The sequence below is a fragment of the Chenopodium quinoa genome, unplaced genomic scaffold (assembly GCF_001683475.1).
Source record: "Chenopodium quinoa cultivar QQ74 unplaced genomic scaffold, ASM168347v1, whole genome shotgun sequence".
Taxonomy (NCBI): Eukaryota; Viridiplantae; Streptophyta; class Magnoliopsida; order Caryophyllales; family Amaranthaceae; genus Chenopodium; species Chenopodium quinoa.
Window position 1 is genome coordinate 3,080,675 of NW_018744460.1, and position 19,792 is coordinate 3,100,466.

Here is a 19,792-nt window from a genome sequence, read left to right on the forward strand (position 1 = left end):
TTCTCTAACGAACTCTGAGTTGAGTTTGCACATGGTATCAGAGCTTTTTGGCTCAATTTTCTGGTGAATTTTTGCGATTCTTGATGAATCTTGATTGATTTCCGCTCTCTCAATTTCGATTACATTTCATGCAATTTCATGATTTCGATTACGAATTGCGATTTTTTTTTATTTCAATTGCGAATTGCGATTTTCTGATTTTGATTGAAATGGCGAATTCTGAAACACTTCAACACAATTCTTCTCATGGAATTAACTTCAATGATCCTTACTATCTTAGTAATGGTGATCATCCTGGTATGCAGTTGGCTACTCATGTATTGACAGGTTCAAATTTCTTGAACTCGAGCAGGACTGTACGAATGACGTTGATTGCTAGAAATAAATTGCAAATCGTTGATGGAACTCTTGCGATTCCTTCTGAAGATTCGCCTAATTGTCAGAAATGGATTCGTAATGACTATATGGTGATGTCTTGGATTCTGAATTCAATTGATAAATCGATTGCAGAAAGTTTTATGTTTGTTAATTCTTCTTCTCAACTCTGGAGTGAGATTTCAGAGAGGTTTGGGCATATAATTGCTCCAAGATTGTTTGAATTACATCGCTCTTTGACTTCTACTCAACAAGAGAATGCTTCAATTGCTGAGTATTTTGGTCGATTGAAGGCTATTTGGGATCAATTGCAACTTCTGAAAGGTTTTCCAGATTGCACATGTGGTGCTATGAAGAATTGTAGCTTTGGTATATTGAAGAAAGTTCTTGAGAATGATCAGCGTAACAAATTGATGCAATTGTTATCTGGTTTGAACAAGCAATATGATCTTGTTATTACAAATTTGTTGAGTGTTGATACTCTTCCTACTGTTCATAAGGCGTATTATACTTTACAGCAAGTTGAGCAGCAGAATCGCTGGAGTGATGCGAAGGCTGTATATGAAATGAGTGCATTTCATGTTGCGAAAACTTTTTCTAAACCTTCTTATACTTTCCAGAAGAAAGATGTGAAGAAGCCTAAGTCAGATTTGTTCTGTGATTACTGTAAGAAACGAGGTCATCTGCTGGATGCTTGTTTTGTATTGAATGGTTATCCTGATTGGTGGAACAGAGATAAGGTTCCATTGTCTAGTGCATCTAAGCTTTCTGCAACTGTGTCAAATTTTGGGTTTCGAATGGCATATAATGCAGCTAATGATGCTAATGGTATTCTTGGCAAAGCTCCGCCAGCTTATGGTGAATCAAGTGGTTTTGCAGCTAATTCTGGACCTGTTGATCTTGTCCTAGCATCAGCAGTTTAAAATGAAGTATTAAAGATGATGCAACACAAGATTGCATCTGAGGATAATCCACTTGCAGCCTCGGTTAACTTTGTTGGTATTGGTTCTATCTCTACTCAGGATAGCTTGTTGCCTCGTTTTGATCAAAATAGCTGGATAATTTATACAGGTGCAACTGATTATATGGCATCTAATTTGGCATTATTTGATAAATTGACTCACCTTAAAACACTAATCAAAGTGTCATTGCCAGATGGAACTGTTAATTTGGTTAATCGATTATGTAGGGTCAATTCCTTTAAACAATAGTCTGACTCTTAAGGATGTCTTTTATATTCCTACTTTTAAACACAATCTGTTGTTAGTAGGAAGGATTCTTGATTAAAATAAATTGGTGGTTATTTTTAGGACCTTGCATCTGATCAAGAGCAAGCTGTTGGAGAAAGGCACTCAGGTCTATATAGATTTTCTGTTTCTTTTTCTTTTCCTAATAATTTTGTTCTTTCTTATTCTCCTTTGATCAATAACACAATTACATATACTGTAAAGCCTAGTTCAAGTATTACTCATTCTAGACTAGGTCATCCTTCTGTGAACACTATGAAACATTTAATAGTTCCTGGAAATGTTAATAACACTTCTGATTTTGGTTGTGAGTCTTGTGTTTTGGGTAAACATCATAAATTCTATTATGAATCTTCTGCTTCTCATGCTGCTGATTTGTTTGAGTTGGTTCGCATAGATTTGTGGGGAAAGTATTCTAGACCCTCCTTGACTGGTGCCATCTATTTTTTTTTACCATTTTGGATGATTATTCTAGAACTTCTTGGACTCATTTGTTGCATTCTAAGACACAGGTGTTTTCCACTATTGCCGCCTTCTTAGAGTATGTTGTTACTCCGTTTGGTAAATTAATAAAGGTGATAAGGAGTGATAATGGGACTGAAATTATTCAAGAGCAATGTAGGCTTCATTTTGCTTCCAAAGGTATTGTTCACCAAAGAAGTATCCCAGGGAACCCTCAACAGAATGGTAGAGTAGAAAGAAAACATAAGCATTTGCTTGAGACAACTGTAACTATTAGGTTTCATGCTTCATTACCATATAAGTTTTGGGGTGATTACTTATAGGCTACAACCTATTTGATCAATTTGATGCCTAGTTTTGTTTTGGGTTGCAAATCTCCTTATGAGTTTATTTTTGGTAAGAAACCTGATTACAGTCATCTTAGAATCGATCATTGGTTGCTTGTGTTATCCAGCACAAAAACTTCCTTATAAATTTGCTCCTAGGCAAAGAAATGCATCTTTCTGGGGTATCCTTTTGCTCAAAAGGGATACAAGTTGTATGATTTGGACACTCATAAGGTTGTTCTCAGTAGAGATGTCTACTTTGATGAGACTGTTTTTCCTTTCAGAGAGTCAAATTAGATTCCTGATCCATCTACTCCTATTTCTTCTTCTCTTCCTTTGGTCAATCCTGCCCTAGATAATTCTTTTCCTTTTATTCTAGCTGCTGAACAATCTAGTTCAAAACAACTTTCTCATCCTTCTTCTGATCATATTGATTTTAATTCTCCCTTCTCTTAGTCTAGTTCTAATTCTGATTTTCTTCCTTCTTCTTCTGAATCTGTTCCTGTCTCTGATTCAATTTCTTCTGGTCATATTCATGTTCCTACAATGTCTATGTCTTCTAGACCTTCTAAACTTCCAACCAAGTTCAATGATTTCATTTTATCCTTGCCTAAACACAAATCTGTTCAGCCTGTCAGTTCTGAAAGTTCTCTTTCCTTTAATGTCTATTCTGAACCTTCTTTGGTTCATTTGGATAGCGCAGCTATGCATAGTCTTTCAAATGTCTTGACTGCTTATAAGCCATCTACTTATAATCAAGCTAAGGAACATCCTGAGTGGATTGAAGCCTGAACAAGGAAATTGAAGCTTTGGAGGCCAATGATACTTGGGAATTAATAGATTTACCACTTGGTAAAAAGGCTATATGCTGTAAATGGGTGTATAAGACTAAATTCAAGCCTAATGGTGAAGTTGAAAGGTGTAAGGGTAGAGTTGTTGCAAGAGGAGATAAAGCGATCTCAGGGAAGGATTTTAAGCATACTTTTAGTCCTGTTGCTAAACTGACAACTGTAAGGGTGGTTATGGCTTTGGCAGCAGTTCAGAAATGGGATATTCAGCAATTAGATATTAATAATGCTTTTTAACATGGTTTTCTTGATGAAGAGGAGTATATGACACCTCCACCTGGTTATTCCAAGGCCAAACCAAAACAAGTTTGTAGATTGAAAAGATCTTTGTATGGCTTAAATCAAGCTTCAAGGTGCTGGAACAAGGAGTTGATCAAGTTTCTGATTAGTTGGGGTTTTGTGCAATCAAAACAAGATTACTCGATGTTTGTTTTGAAGAATCAGAAGTCTTTTCTTGTGGTAGTGGTTGCTTATGTAGATGACTTGCTTATAACTGGGAATGATAGCTTGCTAATATCAAAGTTAAAATCAATATTGCACTCATGCAACTTTCACTATTAAAGACTTGGGAAGCTTGAAATATTTCCTTGGCATTGAAGTTTCTGGATCAGAAACTAGGATCATGTTGAATCAAAGGAAATATATACCGGATCTTCTTAAGTATCAGAATTTGGAGAATTGCAATCCTGCTCTTTTTCCTATGAGCATAGGTATGAAGCTTAGTCAGGATGATGGGGTTTTGCTTTCAGATCCAGAGGTTTATATTAGGTTGATTGGGAAACTTCTATACTTGAATATGACTAGACCTGATATATCATATGTTGTTCAGCAGCTTAATTAGTTTTTGAGTGCTCCCAGATCATCCCATTTGACTGATGCAATACATGTTCTCAAATACTTGAAAGGCACTCTCAATCATGGTTTGTTCTATCCTGCTAATTCTGAATTCAGATTGAGTGCCTATAGTGACGCTGATTGGGGCACATGTGCTGATACTGCAAGGTCTTTGACTAGCTATTGTGTCTTTCTTGGGAATGCCCTGGTCTCTTGGAAAACAAAGAAGCAGAAAGCAGTTTCCAAGAGTTCTACAGAAGCAGAGTATGGAAGTATGAGTCACACAACTTATGAATTAGTTTGGTTGGAAAGATTATTGCATAAGTTATCATCAGTTGAAGTTCCAACTCCTATTTTTCTGTATTGTGACAACATTTCTGCTTAGCATATAGCTGAAAAATTTGAGGAGCAAACATCATAAAATTGATGTTCATTACATTAGAGAGAATGTTCAGTCTGAATTGATCCAACTGAAACATGTCAGGTCTGCTCTTTAGTTGGCAGACATTATGACCAAGCCTCTGGGGTCAGATCAACATCGGTTTTTGTCCTAGAAGATTGGTTTGTTTAGTCAGGTTCCAATTCAAGAATGGTCTGCTTTGCTACAACCAACTCATTCTTGACCGGGGGGGGGGGCTGTTGAGACTGTAGATATTTTGTAACTATTTGTAACATATTTTGTTGTAATATCTAGTATTTAAAGCTCCTCATTATTGTTAATGTTGTAAGATCATTTTGAAAGAAATAACAACTACTCTTTCCACTCATTTTCTCTCTAAATTCCCTCTCTATTTCTTCTCTAACAAACTCTGAGCTGAGTTTGCACAATGTGGTTCTTATTTTTATTGAAATTAACTTAAGTGAATTCAAGTTTAAGAAATTATCCTACACAAACTTATTTACTCTTTCAACCATATTATTATTATTATTATTATTATTTTGGAAAATAGGTTGGTTAAGGAAAGCATATTTATGACACCCAATGAAAATAAATTTGATTTTTAATGAATCATAGTGAAATGGTTGGCAACAATTAGCATCATGATCATGAGATATAAGAGTACGAATTATTGAATTATAATTATAAAGGCTATAGTGTGGACTAATAGTACTTTGATTGCTAGATTAATTTATGTACGCATCACATAACTTTTAAAACGCAATATAATTTGATAATTTGGGTGCATGAAACTTCTCTAAGATATCACAATCAAGCAAAGATGAAATGGACCCACAATTGAGCTAACCCACCTACATAATTCTAAAATGAAAAAAAGCTAATTCTATGATACATGTGATTATGACGGCAGTGAATTGATAAGGGGGATATAATTTATGTTTAAGATTGACTAAAAAAATAATGTAAGTGGAAAATGAACATGGATCTCTAGATAAAACAAAGCTGGATCTAAAATAAAAATGACGGTGACTCGATTTTTATGTCAGAATGAGGGGGCATTATGCCGGATGTCCTGGCGGATCCCAATTTCTTCCGACATTTTACATAATCTTCCCACGCGTTTTTTTATTTTCCGTGCTTTTATTTCTAGGATCGTAACGCAGTACATATGTACAATTGTACACCATATACTATTATACGTCAGTTAGTCCAGCTATTGTACAACTTAGCGTTTGAGAGTAAAGAGGAAGGTATATTAAGAGAATCTCGTAGTTATGACTTTACAAACATAAAATGTTGACGAGGTTTGAACTTTTGATTTAGAACTCACAATGTGAGAACCAATTTTACAAGCTTGCATTCTTAATTATCAACAAAATCTCTCATTTTCACGGAAAACATATACTCGTATTTTAAAATTTTACCCATATTGTTTTATTTACCGTAAAAATAACAATGCTCTGACATTTTAAGCAGAATAAAAAAAAATCAAACAGTTAAATATGCCTATCAGCATCATTAACACTATAATCCGTATTTAGTCATCTCAATATACGAAGAAATGAAATTAAGAGGGGTACTTAATATGATCATGAACTACGATAATAAGCCACGAGGGAGTTGCATCTAGCTATGTTATCTCAAAAGCGCCACGTTTCAATAGTTTACATACCATGAAACATTTTTATACGTTTTATTTAATTATTTTATTTTTTGAATAAGAATAAAGGAAAAGGCGAAAAGACAAAAAAGGTTAAGCTTCTATTTTGTCTTAATTGACTAACATCTTGCCTAATGAACGTTTTTCGAATGAACCTGTCGTTTTTACATTTAGAGGGTAATTGGGCAAACACAAACTATGAATATGCATGGAATTATTACAAAGCTCGCTCATCACTATTTCTTTACAATTTTGTAGCTCCCTTTCTCAAGACAAAAGGCAATAACTTTGCATTTCGTATAGACTTAAAATCAAAAATTCACATCAATTGCATAAACAATTATAAATAATCCAACAGGGGTGAAATTTTCAAAAAAAAAGGTCATATTAGCCTACACAAAAATCATATCAACAAACAAAATAAATATATCAGCCTACTAAAGAAACATGTAAACCAAATGATGTTTGATATCAGCCAACAAAAGGGGGAAAAAAATATATCAGCCAACAAAAAGAATATATTAGCCAACACAAAAATCATATTTAGCCAATAAATGAAACATATCAGCTAACACATGAAACATATCAGCCAACAAGTAAAACATATCAGCCAAGTCTGCCACACGGAAATTTGCGTGTGGACATCCGCACGCAATAGCTTCTCTTGGACAAATGGTGAATTACGTACAAATTTTTATATTAATGTTAGTCGGCAACTATTTTTTTAAGGATGCCCATATTTGATATTTTCATTATGATTTATACAAATATGATATTGTTTTCTTGTTTAAATTTATATTTACATTTGCAAAAAAATAACTTACTTTGTATTTAATAAATTAAATACTCATTGCAATATACTCCATCTAATCTATTCCTTTTAGCTTGTCAATTTTTTTTTTTTTTTTTTTTTTTTTTGCCTTGTTCAATTTTTTATGCATATGTCTAAATATTAATATGTTCAATTACGCGTTAAAATAACAAATGAGTTTGACGGCTAATTAAGTCATTTAAACTTTAATTTATCCAGGCCACAACTACATTAGTAATAGAATAATAGACAAAACATTTTAGCTCTTTTAGTTGACAAGTTAGAAGCAAGCAAATTATTATTATGATAAGGATTGGAGAGGTCATTTATAATTTGAAATATCAACATTTTTCATGTATCTTATTAGGAGGAATAAATAAATAAAACTTCTTGTTTATTATTTTTTTTTTTCTTCTTCCTATAATGAAATCGAATTCTTCTCTCTCTCTTTTTTTTTTTTTTTTTTTTTTTTTTTTTTTTTTTTCTGTTTCGAAAAAAAAAACACATGAAGGAAATATGCATGGAATTATTACAAAGCTCGCTCATCACTATTTCTTACAATTTTGTAGCTCTCTTTCTCAAGACAAAAGGCAATAACTTTGCATTTCGTATAGACTTAAATTTTCTCATTTTTTTATTATCACTTGCCATAATATTCTAATATTACATATTAATATTTTCTCATATCGCATCATACATGCAAACAGTACAAAGGTTTTTTTTTTTTTTTTTTAATTTTTCAATTACTATCATTAAACAGATACTCACATTTATGATGAATATACATTCTAATTAAAACCCAAAGCAAAAATGTCCACTTGAACTAGTTTTACCCTTATTTTTTTTTTGAATAATACGACTCCATTGATAATAAACTACTGTAATATATAGCTTTGTCCTCAAAATTTAAAACGATATTAAGCCTAACAAAATTAGTCACACCATCAACCAAACTTTTCTAGATATAAAGAATTCAAATATCACAAAGTACCACAATCACAATATTCAAAATACACTTAAAAGTACGAGAGTCTTACTCATTAAAATGGATTTAATTAATCTACTCACACAAATCTCCAATCGAGTAACATCACTATCCTAACTGTACTTTATTCAAATATTAGCAACCCAATTACAAAAAAATAAAATTTCCCAATGACCTTATTATCAATTTCTTAAATTGACCAAGTCTTATGTTACATAATTAAAATAAAAAGTTGCAAAAAAGTTTAGTAATAATAATAACTTATAATCCATTAATTTTAATCCTAAAAAAAAAAAAAAAAGTGGGGTGGGAAATAGCATAAAAAGGCTCTGCCTTTTGTCAAGCCACGTGTAGATGAGGATCCCGTTTACACTAATATGGTTAAAATCCCGCGTTATTTTTGTAAGTTGTACTACTACATAACACTACCCCCTTAGCCGTTCTCCACACAATACCATCTTCTACAGTATGAACTCCCCATGAAATTATAAAAGCTTTATTTAATATTTTATGAAAACAAAAACTATAGTGTATAATAGAGCCAATGAGAAGGCGGTCCAAAATGCATTAAATGCGGCAGAAAATTAAAAAACCGTCCAATTTATTCACCAGACCCGTACTTTGCAAGCCAACCCTCTTCTCCTCATTTTTCACCGGCATTTCCCGGTCTCCATCACTTGTACCTGTTTCCCACACTTATATTTTCCCTTCATTTCTCTCTCTCTCTCCTATTTTTTAAACCAAACAGTCCCTTCTCCCTTCCCCCCTTGTTCATTCGCTCTTCATATATTCTCTCTCCTCTATTCAAATGAAGATTTGATGGGTGATAATAAGCATAAGATTATTAGTGTTGAAGAAATGGGCGCTTCGAAAATGATAGATATGACCAACAACCACCTTAGTCATAGTATTAGTAGTACTAATACAACAAGTATTTTCTCCGATCAGATGATGTTCGGATACAACAACAGCTTATTCGACGTTCCGGGCGCTACCCCATTCGATATGTTGATGATGGGTACTGGTGGTGGTGGCTTTGACAAAGGTAATAATAATCATCCGGGGTTTATGAATATGCTTGGATTCCAAGATTATTCCTTATTCGATCTGCTCCCACCCACTACGACCACCACCAATATTGCTACAACGTCTTTAACGCTACCATCAACCACGACGACGACGGCACAAGTGATAGTGCAGCAGCAGCCGCAGCCGCAGCCGCAGCCGCCTCCGCCTGTGAAGACGACTCAAGTAATAGATCCGTGTTTTAGTGGTTGTTCAACTATCGTCGTACCCGGGGACTCATCGGAGGCTGTTAATACTCCCGCTACCCCTAATTCTCTCTCTATTTCTTCGTCGTCGTCGGATGCTGTCAACGATGACCTGCCTCACCAGCAGAGTAAGACTGCCGATGGTCATGATCATCATGAAGAGGACAAGACTAAGAAACAGTATGCCTCTTCTTCTTACATTTTTAATATTTGTGTCTTAAATTAGTACACATAATTAATTAATCAATTTTATTTTATGTACGAGTATAATTTTAATTATGTTGGAAAATAAAAAAAGGTGCGAAATAATTCATGTGAAAAGAATTTTGTTGATTGGGCATATACATATGTATATAATCTAACAATCCCGTGCTCTGTTTACTCTTGACTAACTACTTAGTCAAACCTGATTTTATGGGGGATAATTAAAAATTGAAGAGATGAATAATATTTGGTCAATGGGATTTGGTTTTTTTGATTTGAATTTATAGCTGATTCCTTAGTAACTAAGGACTTGGGTTTTTAATTTTATGAATTTTAATTAATTTTTATATTAATTGTATTTGTACTATTGTGTGGTGGTATGAACATAGGTTGAAACCAAAGAAGAAGAACCAGAAAAGGCCCAAGGAGCCGAGATTCGCGTTCATGACAAAGAGCGAGGTTGATCACCTTGATGATGGCTACCGTTGGCGAAAGTACGGCCAAAAGGCCGTTAAGAACAGCCCTTTTCCGCGGTAATAATAATACTATACTTATGATTATGATCGAGCTCGTCATTTTGTATAATTTATGTATCGAGAAGAGTGAGTACTGAAATTGGTTGATTTGCACGCAGGAGCTATTATCGTTGCACCACGGCAGCATGTGGGGTGAAGAAGCGAGTGGAGCGATCGTCTGATGATCCGTCTGTTGTGATGACCACCTATGAGGGGCAACATACTCACCCATGTCCGGTGATGACTCGTGGAGGGATTGGTATTAGCATCGGCATGGGGATGTTCTCGATGCCAAACCATCTGAATCAATGCAGCACCGCTCCCACCACCCCATCTGCTTTTGGTGGAAGCGGTGCTGCATCTTCCACTCTTCTCTTCCCACACCCTCAACACTACCATCAATCTAACAATCTCTATCCTCAACATCAGCAGCAGCAATTTCCCAGTTTCTTTCATAACCCAACTCCAACATCCTTGAGCTTCTCAGCTAGTGGTGGTGCCGGCCAACAACAACCTAACTCGATTGCTCTCCTGCGTCCTCCTTGTTCTTCCTCTTCGAACCAGGTTAGAGATGATGGACTTCTTCAGGATATTGTGCCTTCACAAATGCGTAATGATCAACAACCAACTAAAGAAGAATAGAAAATCACGGTTTTTATATAAATTCTCTATTCAGATAAAACTATAATGTTGGGGTTTTTGTCACATAGTAGTAACAGTAGTAGTATACCCCTTTTCTTTTTTGTGTCTTTATCATTTGCTTATCTAGTTTTAAGTAGGCATTAGCTCGCTAACTTTCGAAGGAGGACGAAGAGGAGAAGGAAGGAGACCTAATCTTCATCATTTCTTAAGAGGCCCTCAGTAATCTCGGTTGAAGATTCTAGTTCAGGGGTATGTAACTTTCATGGTAGATTGGGTTCATGAAATTCCTATATTCTTTTCTTCTTTTATATTTTCTGTATATCGATCAAGCTATTTCTTAATCAAATCTCAGTTATTATGAAGAATATTCAGCAGTAAATTTTTACCCTTTTAGATCATTTCACTATATATATTTGGAGTAATGTATGTATATGCGTTTTTTGCAATTCATTTTATCTATTTATGGTGTATAAATGACATATTTTTTTTTTAATCTCAGTAGCTATCTAGGGTTAGGGTTTTGGAATTGAGCATATATTTTTGGATGAGTGCAACTTTCAGAGGATTAGCTTCTCTTTTTGTGTGCCTGGAACTTTAGAAGTAATATATTGGGGAAATGAAGACAATTGTAGCATTACCTAGCTTTGGAAATTGAGCCTGTGGCCTGGCTTTTTTCCTTGTTGAAAGCAAATAGAATAAGGAACCCTAAAGATGATGGAATATACATATCGAAGTTGTAGTTTTAATCTTCTCATTTAAGATTTTGAAGCAAAGCTTTATTAGCACTTTTCTTTAAGTGAGTTTGTTAATGGTAAGGTTATGCATATACGTGTTCAGACAAACCTTCTATGTATTGTTTATTTGTTGATACCCAATGTTTAGTTTTCCGATGTAGAGAGAGTTACAAACTTTACTAAGGGTAATGACATAAATAAGATTTATTTTAAAAATCTGGTATCACCCCAAATCTGTAACTGACTAAATGCTTAGTACGTAACTACTTGTATGGAGTATAATTATAAACTTGCTCATAATTGTGAAAGTAGTGTTAAAGCATATTTCCCCTATTATTTTACATTTGTGATACACGTAGAATTTGACCTTCTATTAAGACTTTGAGTAATTTTGTATGATTCCTTGAATTGTGCAAAGAAGTCTAAAGCTGACTGTTGACACTTACCTTTCAAAACGAGATAGAGTATATTGAAATCAAACAAGAAAAACCAAAATTTTGACAAGGGAGGGAATAATATTTAAGAGAACATTGATCATACGGTGTTCCTTGTACTATGGCACAATTTTTTCTTTCTCAATAAACTTTGGTGTTAAATTACCCAAATTAATGGAACCATGCTTATTATATAATCGTGCACGCTAACTATATTTAGTCCACACTATTCCATATGCATCACTCCCTATCGTATCATACATGTGGTGTTTAATTATCAGGCTAAAGAGCTACTCAAAATTGATTATTGTACAATCTTTATCAATTTAATGCATTGCACTTATTAGTTTGCTTCTTATTATTAATTGAGGAATGGTCTTACATTTTGGTTGAGATGTTTTAATTACTTTCAGTTAGATTGTTGGATGGCTAGGTAGCTGCTTCTTTAATTTATGACTGATTGGGTTTATGAGCCTGTTGGTAAGTCCTTGTGACGGTATGTACGTAGGAGTGGCTTTTCTTTAATTGCTTCCTCGCGGTTTTAATTTGGCCACAAAAAAGATAGATTCTTATCGGACTTATATTGTGTCTACCACCTGAGTTGAGTGGTAGACGCCAACGATTTGAAGTGATTGAAAGGTAATTAAGGTATGTTGTCTAAGAGTAGAATGAAGAATTTTTAATCATTCAACTGGAGAAAGGATTCTTTTCACAACGTGATATAAAAGGGATGAAATCTTGTTAAAGTTAACCTTAGAAAAACTAAAAGTGTTGTGTTTAGTTGCTTTTCGTCTTCTTGTGAATTCATACTCAACTACTAAAAGATGATCAAAGTTCCACATAAAAAATTATCTTATGCAACGTTATTAACCCCCCTTTTTTTTTTATTATAATCCAAATAGCATAAACTGAGTACAACACATATACTAATACCAAAGTTGTAAAATAAATTTGAGTACTAATTAATACTAATAAGATATATAATCTTCACTTTTCTAATTCAACTCGAGATACTTAGAGAAGTTGATTCTTATATAGCAGCAGAAATAATAGTACTTTGAGTACTTTCTTCAACCTTTAACATAGTTTATAAATTTCATTTAGACGTTGTAATTTAAAGATCGACATTAAATTAAAACAGTTCACAAAGAATAAGAAAACAACTTATTATCCATTCAGAAAAGAAGGGGCGAAATGGGATTTAAACAAAGATATTGGTGAAGAAAGAGATAGATTGCTACCACCACAACACCTTTGCACAAGGTGAGCGAAAAGGTGGTAACTTTAAAATGCCTTATTTACTGACTTTAAACTTTTTAAGTGTTTCTCCAAAGAGGTTAAGCTTATGTTGGCCATGTCTATCTTTCCATTTCATTTAGTCATTGTAGACAGGCTATAACTTTTCAGACAAATGATTGTTGTTGCTCTTATATTTTAATGAATTACTAGCTGTACACGCTTCCTTTAAATATACCCAGCATTTCCCATTATTCGTTTTGTAACTATTCTCCTCTTTTTTATGAACTATACATTGTTATATGAGTACCTTTCTATTTTTAACTCATCCAAGAATTGAAATTACTCCAATTTGGTGAATTATTATTTAGGTTCAATTTTGAGACTATAACCAATTTTATTATATGGTTAATTATTGCAATTATATAGGTCAAGAATTTACACAAAATCTCAAGAATTTTTTCTTCTTCTATAGATTAGACCCAATAGTGTGAATTAATAGCTTCTAGTGATTATTCAATCATGTTATCAAGAGTTTGACTTTTTCAAGGAAGAAGGTGCAAATTCACAATGAATTACCGTATTCTTCTAGACAACGTTAGAGATATAGAGAAAAAAGCCACAAACTTAGCGCAATTGAGGTTGCATCCAAAATCTAACTATTCAGATTAAAAAAAAGTATAGCTCTTTTAATTAGCTTATACCGCGAGACAAGCAGACAACATATATAGCATCACATTTGACCATTAATGAAATAGCAATATCTTTTAATTAAGATCCTTGATTTATTTTCTCTTCCTAACTTTTCTTCATGATTATTATGTTAGTTGTGTCCAATTTTCGAAACTTTTAAAGCTTTATAGAGTACAATTTATTTGCTTTCTTTGTCCTTTATATTATATATAAGTATCTTTATTTCACTATTATTATTATTATTATATGAATATATGATGATTACAAAATGCACCATTTACATAAGTTGTCCGTGCAACCTAAATTCCGCCCTAGGTGTTGTTTGGATGTCCTCTCATATACTTGGTATGTCTTTGACTCTAACCCAGAATGTTTGCATTAAACCTATAAATTACCACTTAAATGTTTGGAGATATCAATACGTACTAAATCCATAACGACCATAAGTGCCTTAAGTATTTTTGGATCCCCAAATTTTGATAAAATTATCCCAAGAAAAAATATAATCCTTATTGGTAGTCAATAATTAAGTAATTTTAATGGAAAGAAAATGATAATGAAGGATGTGATATTCTTTCCTCAATTTGCTTAGTAAAAAAGTCATAGTTTTCTGTTGCAAGAAAGGGAGTAACTCTTTCGCTAGTACATAAAGATTGATTCATGTATTGTAGACAATAAACAACTATGTTGGAAAATGTTTATTCCCCTAGAAAAAAGGCATGCATTGTGGGAATTAGATCCTTTTACTGCTGTAATTTTTACATAATTTGGGGTAAAAGTCATAAAATTCTGACACTAAAATTTAATTTGTGCATAATAATCCCCAAACCCTTCTCGTCTCTCTATATTAAAGGTAGAGGATCAATATGGTTTGCAAATTTCAGATATTTACCCTTCATTCCCTCCTCATACCAACAAAGATAAGGTCAAAGTTTGTACGGAAATTTACAATCCTTATATTAATGGTTAAAGTATATCTTCGATGAACATAAATAACTTCTATTTCAAATATTGAGTGTATATTTATGAGTCAATTTGGATAAATATCAGATATTGATGTGCAATAACAGGGTATTTTAGTCATATCTTTGAAGGTATGTATAGGATTATAATTAAAAACTTTGTGCATCATTATAAATGTATTTAGATTATATTGTTGGTACTATTTATAGCATTAGATAAATATATGTAGGCATTACACTATTCTGTACTTATTTGGTGGTATCTTATACATATGCCAATATTTACCAAAATGACATGTTATTTGTTTGCAAATCAATATCAGATATTAATTAAGACCTTCGCGTATATATTATATTCAAATTCTTTTTTTGAGATGTAGTTCTATATACTAAATTGGCAAATAGAATTGCATTTGCTAATCACAGTATAGTATAAGCAATGAATTCTAAAAATGGAATGCACTACTTAGAAAGGGCTATTGTTGATCGGAAAGCCCATCATTAGCCCATTGTATAGAGGGCCGTCTAAGTTGGGATCTCCGTTGATCCCGTAGGACCCGTAATATAAAGTTACAAACATGTACTCCATATAACATCGGAAGTATGATGTGCATATTATTTCCGGTTAACTTCCAGTTGACGTATTTTACGTTATACTTTTTGCAATCCCTTTTATCACAATTACTCACTCTGTCCCTTTATCTTTGCCCCATTGTTAGTTTTTGGTCAAATTTTGAAAACTTTGACCATAAATTACCGTTAATGTATAAAATATAATATAGTCATTTGTGGTCTTGTTAGATTCGTCTCATTATATATTATATTAATATCACGTTTTTATAATTTTTACATGATGGAAATAAAGATATAGAGGTTTTAAGACGCTATTGGAGACAGTGCATAGTCAAATGAGGCAAATAAATAAGGATAGAGGGAGTATATGTTATTGGAGTATACATATATATTCCTTTTACATATGCACAGTTACAAAATAAATCCAAACATATACTATACTATCCATTACATTAGCATACCGTGATTAAACTAGGCATACAACAAATATGGCAATAATTTGACAAAATATCAATTTTAATAATGCACACAATTATTCATTTGTTTCAAATTGCAAAAGACATTTTTTATTAAATTAAATCAGATTACATACCGACAACCTTCACTTTTTTGGGCATGATACGTACGTCCAATTTTAATTAATTACAATTTTCCCGTTGTTTATTATTGACTAAATGCTCCTAATTTATTTTTCTTATTAACTCAACAAAATTATTCACACATCTCATTATATCCATTGTTTACAATCTCCTAGACACATATCATACATGTATTTCATTCCTTTGATAAGATAATGAGTTGGGGGGAAGAGTGTGAGCACGGATCCAAGCATGCATGTAATACAAGGAAAGTTAGTTCATACTACTCTATGAGTTATGAATTTATGATGGTGTGATAAATACTAAGTGATGCACCATGCACGCTACACATATATTAATTGAGGATGTCCAATAAAAGTTATTACAGTAGAAAATTTCTTTTATAAAACTCGAGTAACTCATTCTACATTAGGAATAATAAACGTCACAAAAATTATAAATTTATAAAATTAGTCATAATTTAAGATCGAACACTTGTTATTAATTAATATCACCACTTATAACAATCGATCGTAACAAAAAAAGTAATTAGTAAATAGCTTAACTATGAGCTAGCTAGGAGTTGAGAAGATAATCAGATATGGTGGCTAATTCAAGATATTAATGTGTAGATAGGAATGTAAGATCAATGGATCATGTTAACTTTTGCATAATGGACTCTACTCTTAAGAATTGAGAAATGAAGTGTAGTATATGTTTAGGTACATCCATACACGTAATGTCATATGTGCTAGCGTATGAGATGCATATCTATTTTTTTTTTTTTAAAAGAAAGATATACTAAAATTAGGAAAGCTTTATTTATATCAAAATTGAATACTCCAACTTAAATGTACGAGACATGTGTGCATTTTTGAAAGATGCTTGTATAACACATTACTAATATATAATAGAGTATGATGGTTTGAAAACCTTACTGTATTAGATAGTGGATATAGCCTCATCTACGTATATATCACTCGGCAAGAATCTCTAATAAATCACAATGATTTACAAAATACTATTAACATACAGAAAAAAACACATACATTTCAACATCATATAGTACATAAAATTGATGTAAGAACTGCTGAAACGAATATTCACAATAGCTGGAGAGCTTATTATCAAGTAATTGCTATACCGTAGCCATCACCTTTCTTTTCTTATCTATGCCTTTCTTTTTTTTCTTAATACCTTTTTTTAGCATTACAAGATTTACAACTCGTATTTTCATCCAAATTATATATTTTTCCTAAATCTTTTGTGTGGTGGATAATCGAATCCTTGAAATATTTGAAAAAGGAGACATTAAAATCGTGATGAGTGGGAATACTTTTTATAATTTTTCAATTAAGTCAAAAAGAAAGATCCTTTTATGGTTTTCTAGCTCTAAAAAATAAATGTGATCCTTGGAATTTTTCCTAGCAATTTTTATGTACGTTGAGATATTAACCAATAGATTTGGATCATCATAAAAATGATCATCAAAATAAGTGGTGCTTAATTGCTTTTCATTTATACTTTTAGAAATTACATCCAATGGTTTTTGATCAATCAGCTAAAAAAGCTTGGCAAGTTTAGTTAGAATTATAATGCCGGCTTCATGGTCTTCTGTGGAAGATTCTAGGTGTAATAATTATGCACTTCATGTTGATACAAAAAAGAGTATTTTGTGAATGTGATTATGGGGATAAGTTGAGTAATGAAAATTACTTGTAGCTTTTTTTATTTCAATCAATGATCTTGTACACTCTCAATGGCATCATTGTATAGGAGTATTAGTTATATTGTGCATATATGTTTTGGCGGAATTATAAAAGATGTGTCAGTGGGTGTATTCAACATTATATTTTGTGATGCTTTTTACAGTGGCATATATTGGACGACATTATAGGTTTTATAATAATAGCTCCAAAAAAAAAAAAAAAAAAAAAAGGGTCATGCTTGACCCATCCTTGTAGCTTTTTTATTTCAATCCTTTTGGAAGATCCGCTCCAAATGAATTCAAGGTCTGCATCTGTTACTCATACAATCATACACAAGTATAAGAACCGTTACTCTCTTTGTATTATGTAATGAGCATATGACTCTGTTTGCCAATGAGGTCATACTTAAACAAATGGTTTATAACAAAAAATTTCTAATATTGCACTCGATGAGATTAATCCTAAAACAATCATTGCACGTATATATTATTTTACTTGATAAATCAAACTGAATAAGATAAAATTAATGGTATAATTTCAAAGGTTTGACCTCAAAAGTCAATTGGGACTATTTTGTTGAATGCATAGATTAACATGAAGCTCTATACAAATTTGTTTTAATTTTGATTTTTCTTTGTATATGTAGGGATGTGATGCTTCGGTATTGTTAGATGACACTGGTAATTTTGTTGGAGAGAAAACCGCAGCACCAAACTTAAATTCTCTAAGAGGTTTCCAAGTGATTGATTCCATTAAATCTGAATTGGAGTCTAATGGCCCTGGAGTTGTTTCTTGTGCAGATATTTTAGCTGTCGCGGCTAGAGATTCCGTTCTTATGGTAATTTCTTGATTGTGTTTTGTTTTCATAAATAAAAATTATATATTTTTAAAGGCTACTGAGTTTTGTCCAACAATATTTGTGCAATTTTTATAGTCTAATGGGCCTGGGTGGGAGGTCCAGACAGGAAGGAGGGACAGTTTAAGTGCTAGTAAATCAGCAGCAAATACCAACATTCCAGGCCCAAATTCAACAGCCCAAACCTTGGTAAAAATGTTCCAAAATGTAGGCTTAAGCCTCTCTGACATGGTAGCTCTCTCAGGTAAAATATGCCTTAAGTTTGGCTTGCAATTTATTTATGCACACTTTATTTTGTTGTTAGTTAATCTACATAAAACTAATTTAATAATGGCGAAAAAGTTGCAAATTCTTGCATGCACTCAGATATAAGACAAAATTGATATTCGTTTGTATTCCAAGATTTCCACTTTAATTTCATCTGCTCTAGGTACACCCAAGTGTATAATAGATTACAGCGAAAAAGTTAGGAAAGTAGTGTACACTCGTATAATTGTATAGTCATGTACTAAAATTGTAAGATGGACATTTTTAGGTGCTCATACTCTTGGTAAAGCTCGGTGTTCATCCTTCAATTCTCGGCTTCTAACCAGCAGAGGGGACATCAATGTTGATTTCTTGCAATCATTGCAGCAGCTTTGCTTACAATCCAACAGCAACAGCAATATTCTAGCTGACTTAGACCTAGTAACTCCAGCTACATTTGACAATCAATACTATGTTAACCTTTTATCTGGAGAAGGATTACTGCCCTCTGATCAAGTCCTTGTAGGCGGCGATATTGATCAAACAAGTGAGATTGTCCGATCATATGCCGAGGATGAAGGTGCATTCTTTAAGGACTTCATTGCTGCAATGCTGAAGATGGGAAGCATAGGAGTTCTTACTGAGAATAATGGTGAAATTCGTCGTAATTGCCGTGTTATTAACTGATGATGCTTAAACAATGTAGTTTGCCTAATTTATGTATTTAATTAGTACTAATATGTGAACTGCTAAGAGTTGATGTTTGATTTTTCTAATTTATGTATTTATGTAATCGTACTATGTATGGCTAAGAAGTTGATGAACTCTGATTTGAAAATCATCTGAAATAGAAATCCCTAAAAAACTATCCTAAACATTGTGCACTACTATTTAAATTGTGTGCAAATTCTATTTTGGGTTAGATACAAATCATGCAATAGTAGAGTTTTGTCATTTTAGTCAGGAAGATTGAATTGGACTGACCAAAATGGCAAGTGAGTAGTGTTTTCTAATTGAATTTTTCAGCCAATCTCAGACTAAATGAGTACGTAGGACCTCAAATAAAATAATTTCACCAAAATGAGCTTAATCAAACTAAACCTTGGTGATTAGACAACCCACTAGTCAGGACAAAGTGCCAGATACACAAGGGTCTCGTTTTCACGGCAAATAATTGTTGCACACAAATCG

At 32.9% G+C, this 19,792-nt stretch overlaps 3 protein-coding genes and 1 pseudogene across 3 annotated transcripts; all 4 read left to right on the plus strand.

Moving 5' to 3' along the window:
- Positions 1-209: 209 nt before the first annotated feature.
- LOC110697396 lies at positions 210-1,298 on the plus strand. The gene has a single exon (XM_021874774.1). The coding sequence runs from the start codon at positions 210-212 to the stop codon at positions 1,296-1,298; it is 1,089 nt and encodes a 362-aa protein (XP_021730466.1).
- A 2,582-nt stretch (positions 1,299-3,880) lies between these two features.
- LOC110697397 (uncharacterized mitochondrial protein AtMg00810-like) lies at positions 3,881-4,477 on the plus strand. Its single transcript, XM_021874775.1, has 2 exons — positions 3,881-4,026; positions 4,117-4,477. Exons 1-2 carry the CDS (start codon positions 3,881-3,883, stop codon positions 4,475-4,477), a joined length of 507 nt encoding a protein of 168 aa, XP_021730467.1.
- Positions 4,478-7,806: 3,329 nt separating this feature from the next.
- On the plus strand, positions 7,807-10,973 carry LOC110697304 (probable WRKY transcription factor 23). The gene is made up of 3 exons (XM_021874678.1): positions 7,807-9,399; positions 9,813-9,956; positions 10,058-10,973. The coding sequence occupies exons 1-3, from the start codon at positions 8,768-8,770 to the stop codon at positions 10,578-10,580; spliced, it is 1,299 nt and encodes a 432-aa protein (XP_021730370.1). The 5' UTR covers positions 7,807-8,767; the 3' UTR covers positions 10,581-10,973.
- A 7,166-nt stretch (positions 10,974-18,139) lies between these two features.
- LOC110697431 lies at positions 18,140-19,288 on the plus strand (annotated as a pseudogene).
- The last annotated feature ends 504 nt before the right edge of the window (positions 19,289-19,792 follow it).

Coding starts and splice junctions, on each gene's coding strand:
- LOC110697396 (XM_021874774.1), top strand. CDS start 210: ATGGCGAATTCTGAAACACTTCAACACAATTCTTCTCATGGAATTAAC.
- LOC110697397 (XM_021874775.1), top strand. CDS start 3,881: ATGTTGAATCAAAGGAAATATATACCGGATCTTCTTAAGTATCAGAAT. Junction 4,027..4,116: donor GATCCAGAGGTTTATATTAG/GTTGATTGGGAA, acceptor GAGTGCTCCCAG/ATCATCCCATTTGACTGATG.
- LOC110697304 (XM_021874678.1), top strand. CDS start 8,768: ATGGGTGATAATAAGCATAAGATTATTAGTGTTGAAGAAATGGGCGCT. Junction 9,400..9,812: donor GAGGACAAGACTAAGAAACA/GTATGCCTCTTC, acceptor GTATGAACATAG/GTTGAAACCAAAGAAGAAGA. Junction 9,957..10,057: donor AAGAACAGCCCTTTTCCGCG/GTAATAATAATA, acceptor ATTTGCACGCAG/GAGCTATTATCGTTGCACCA.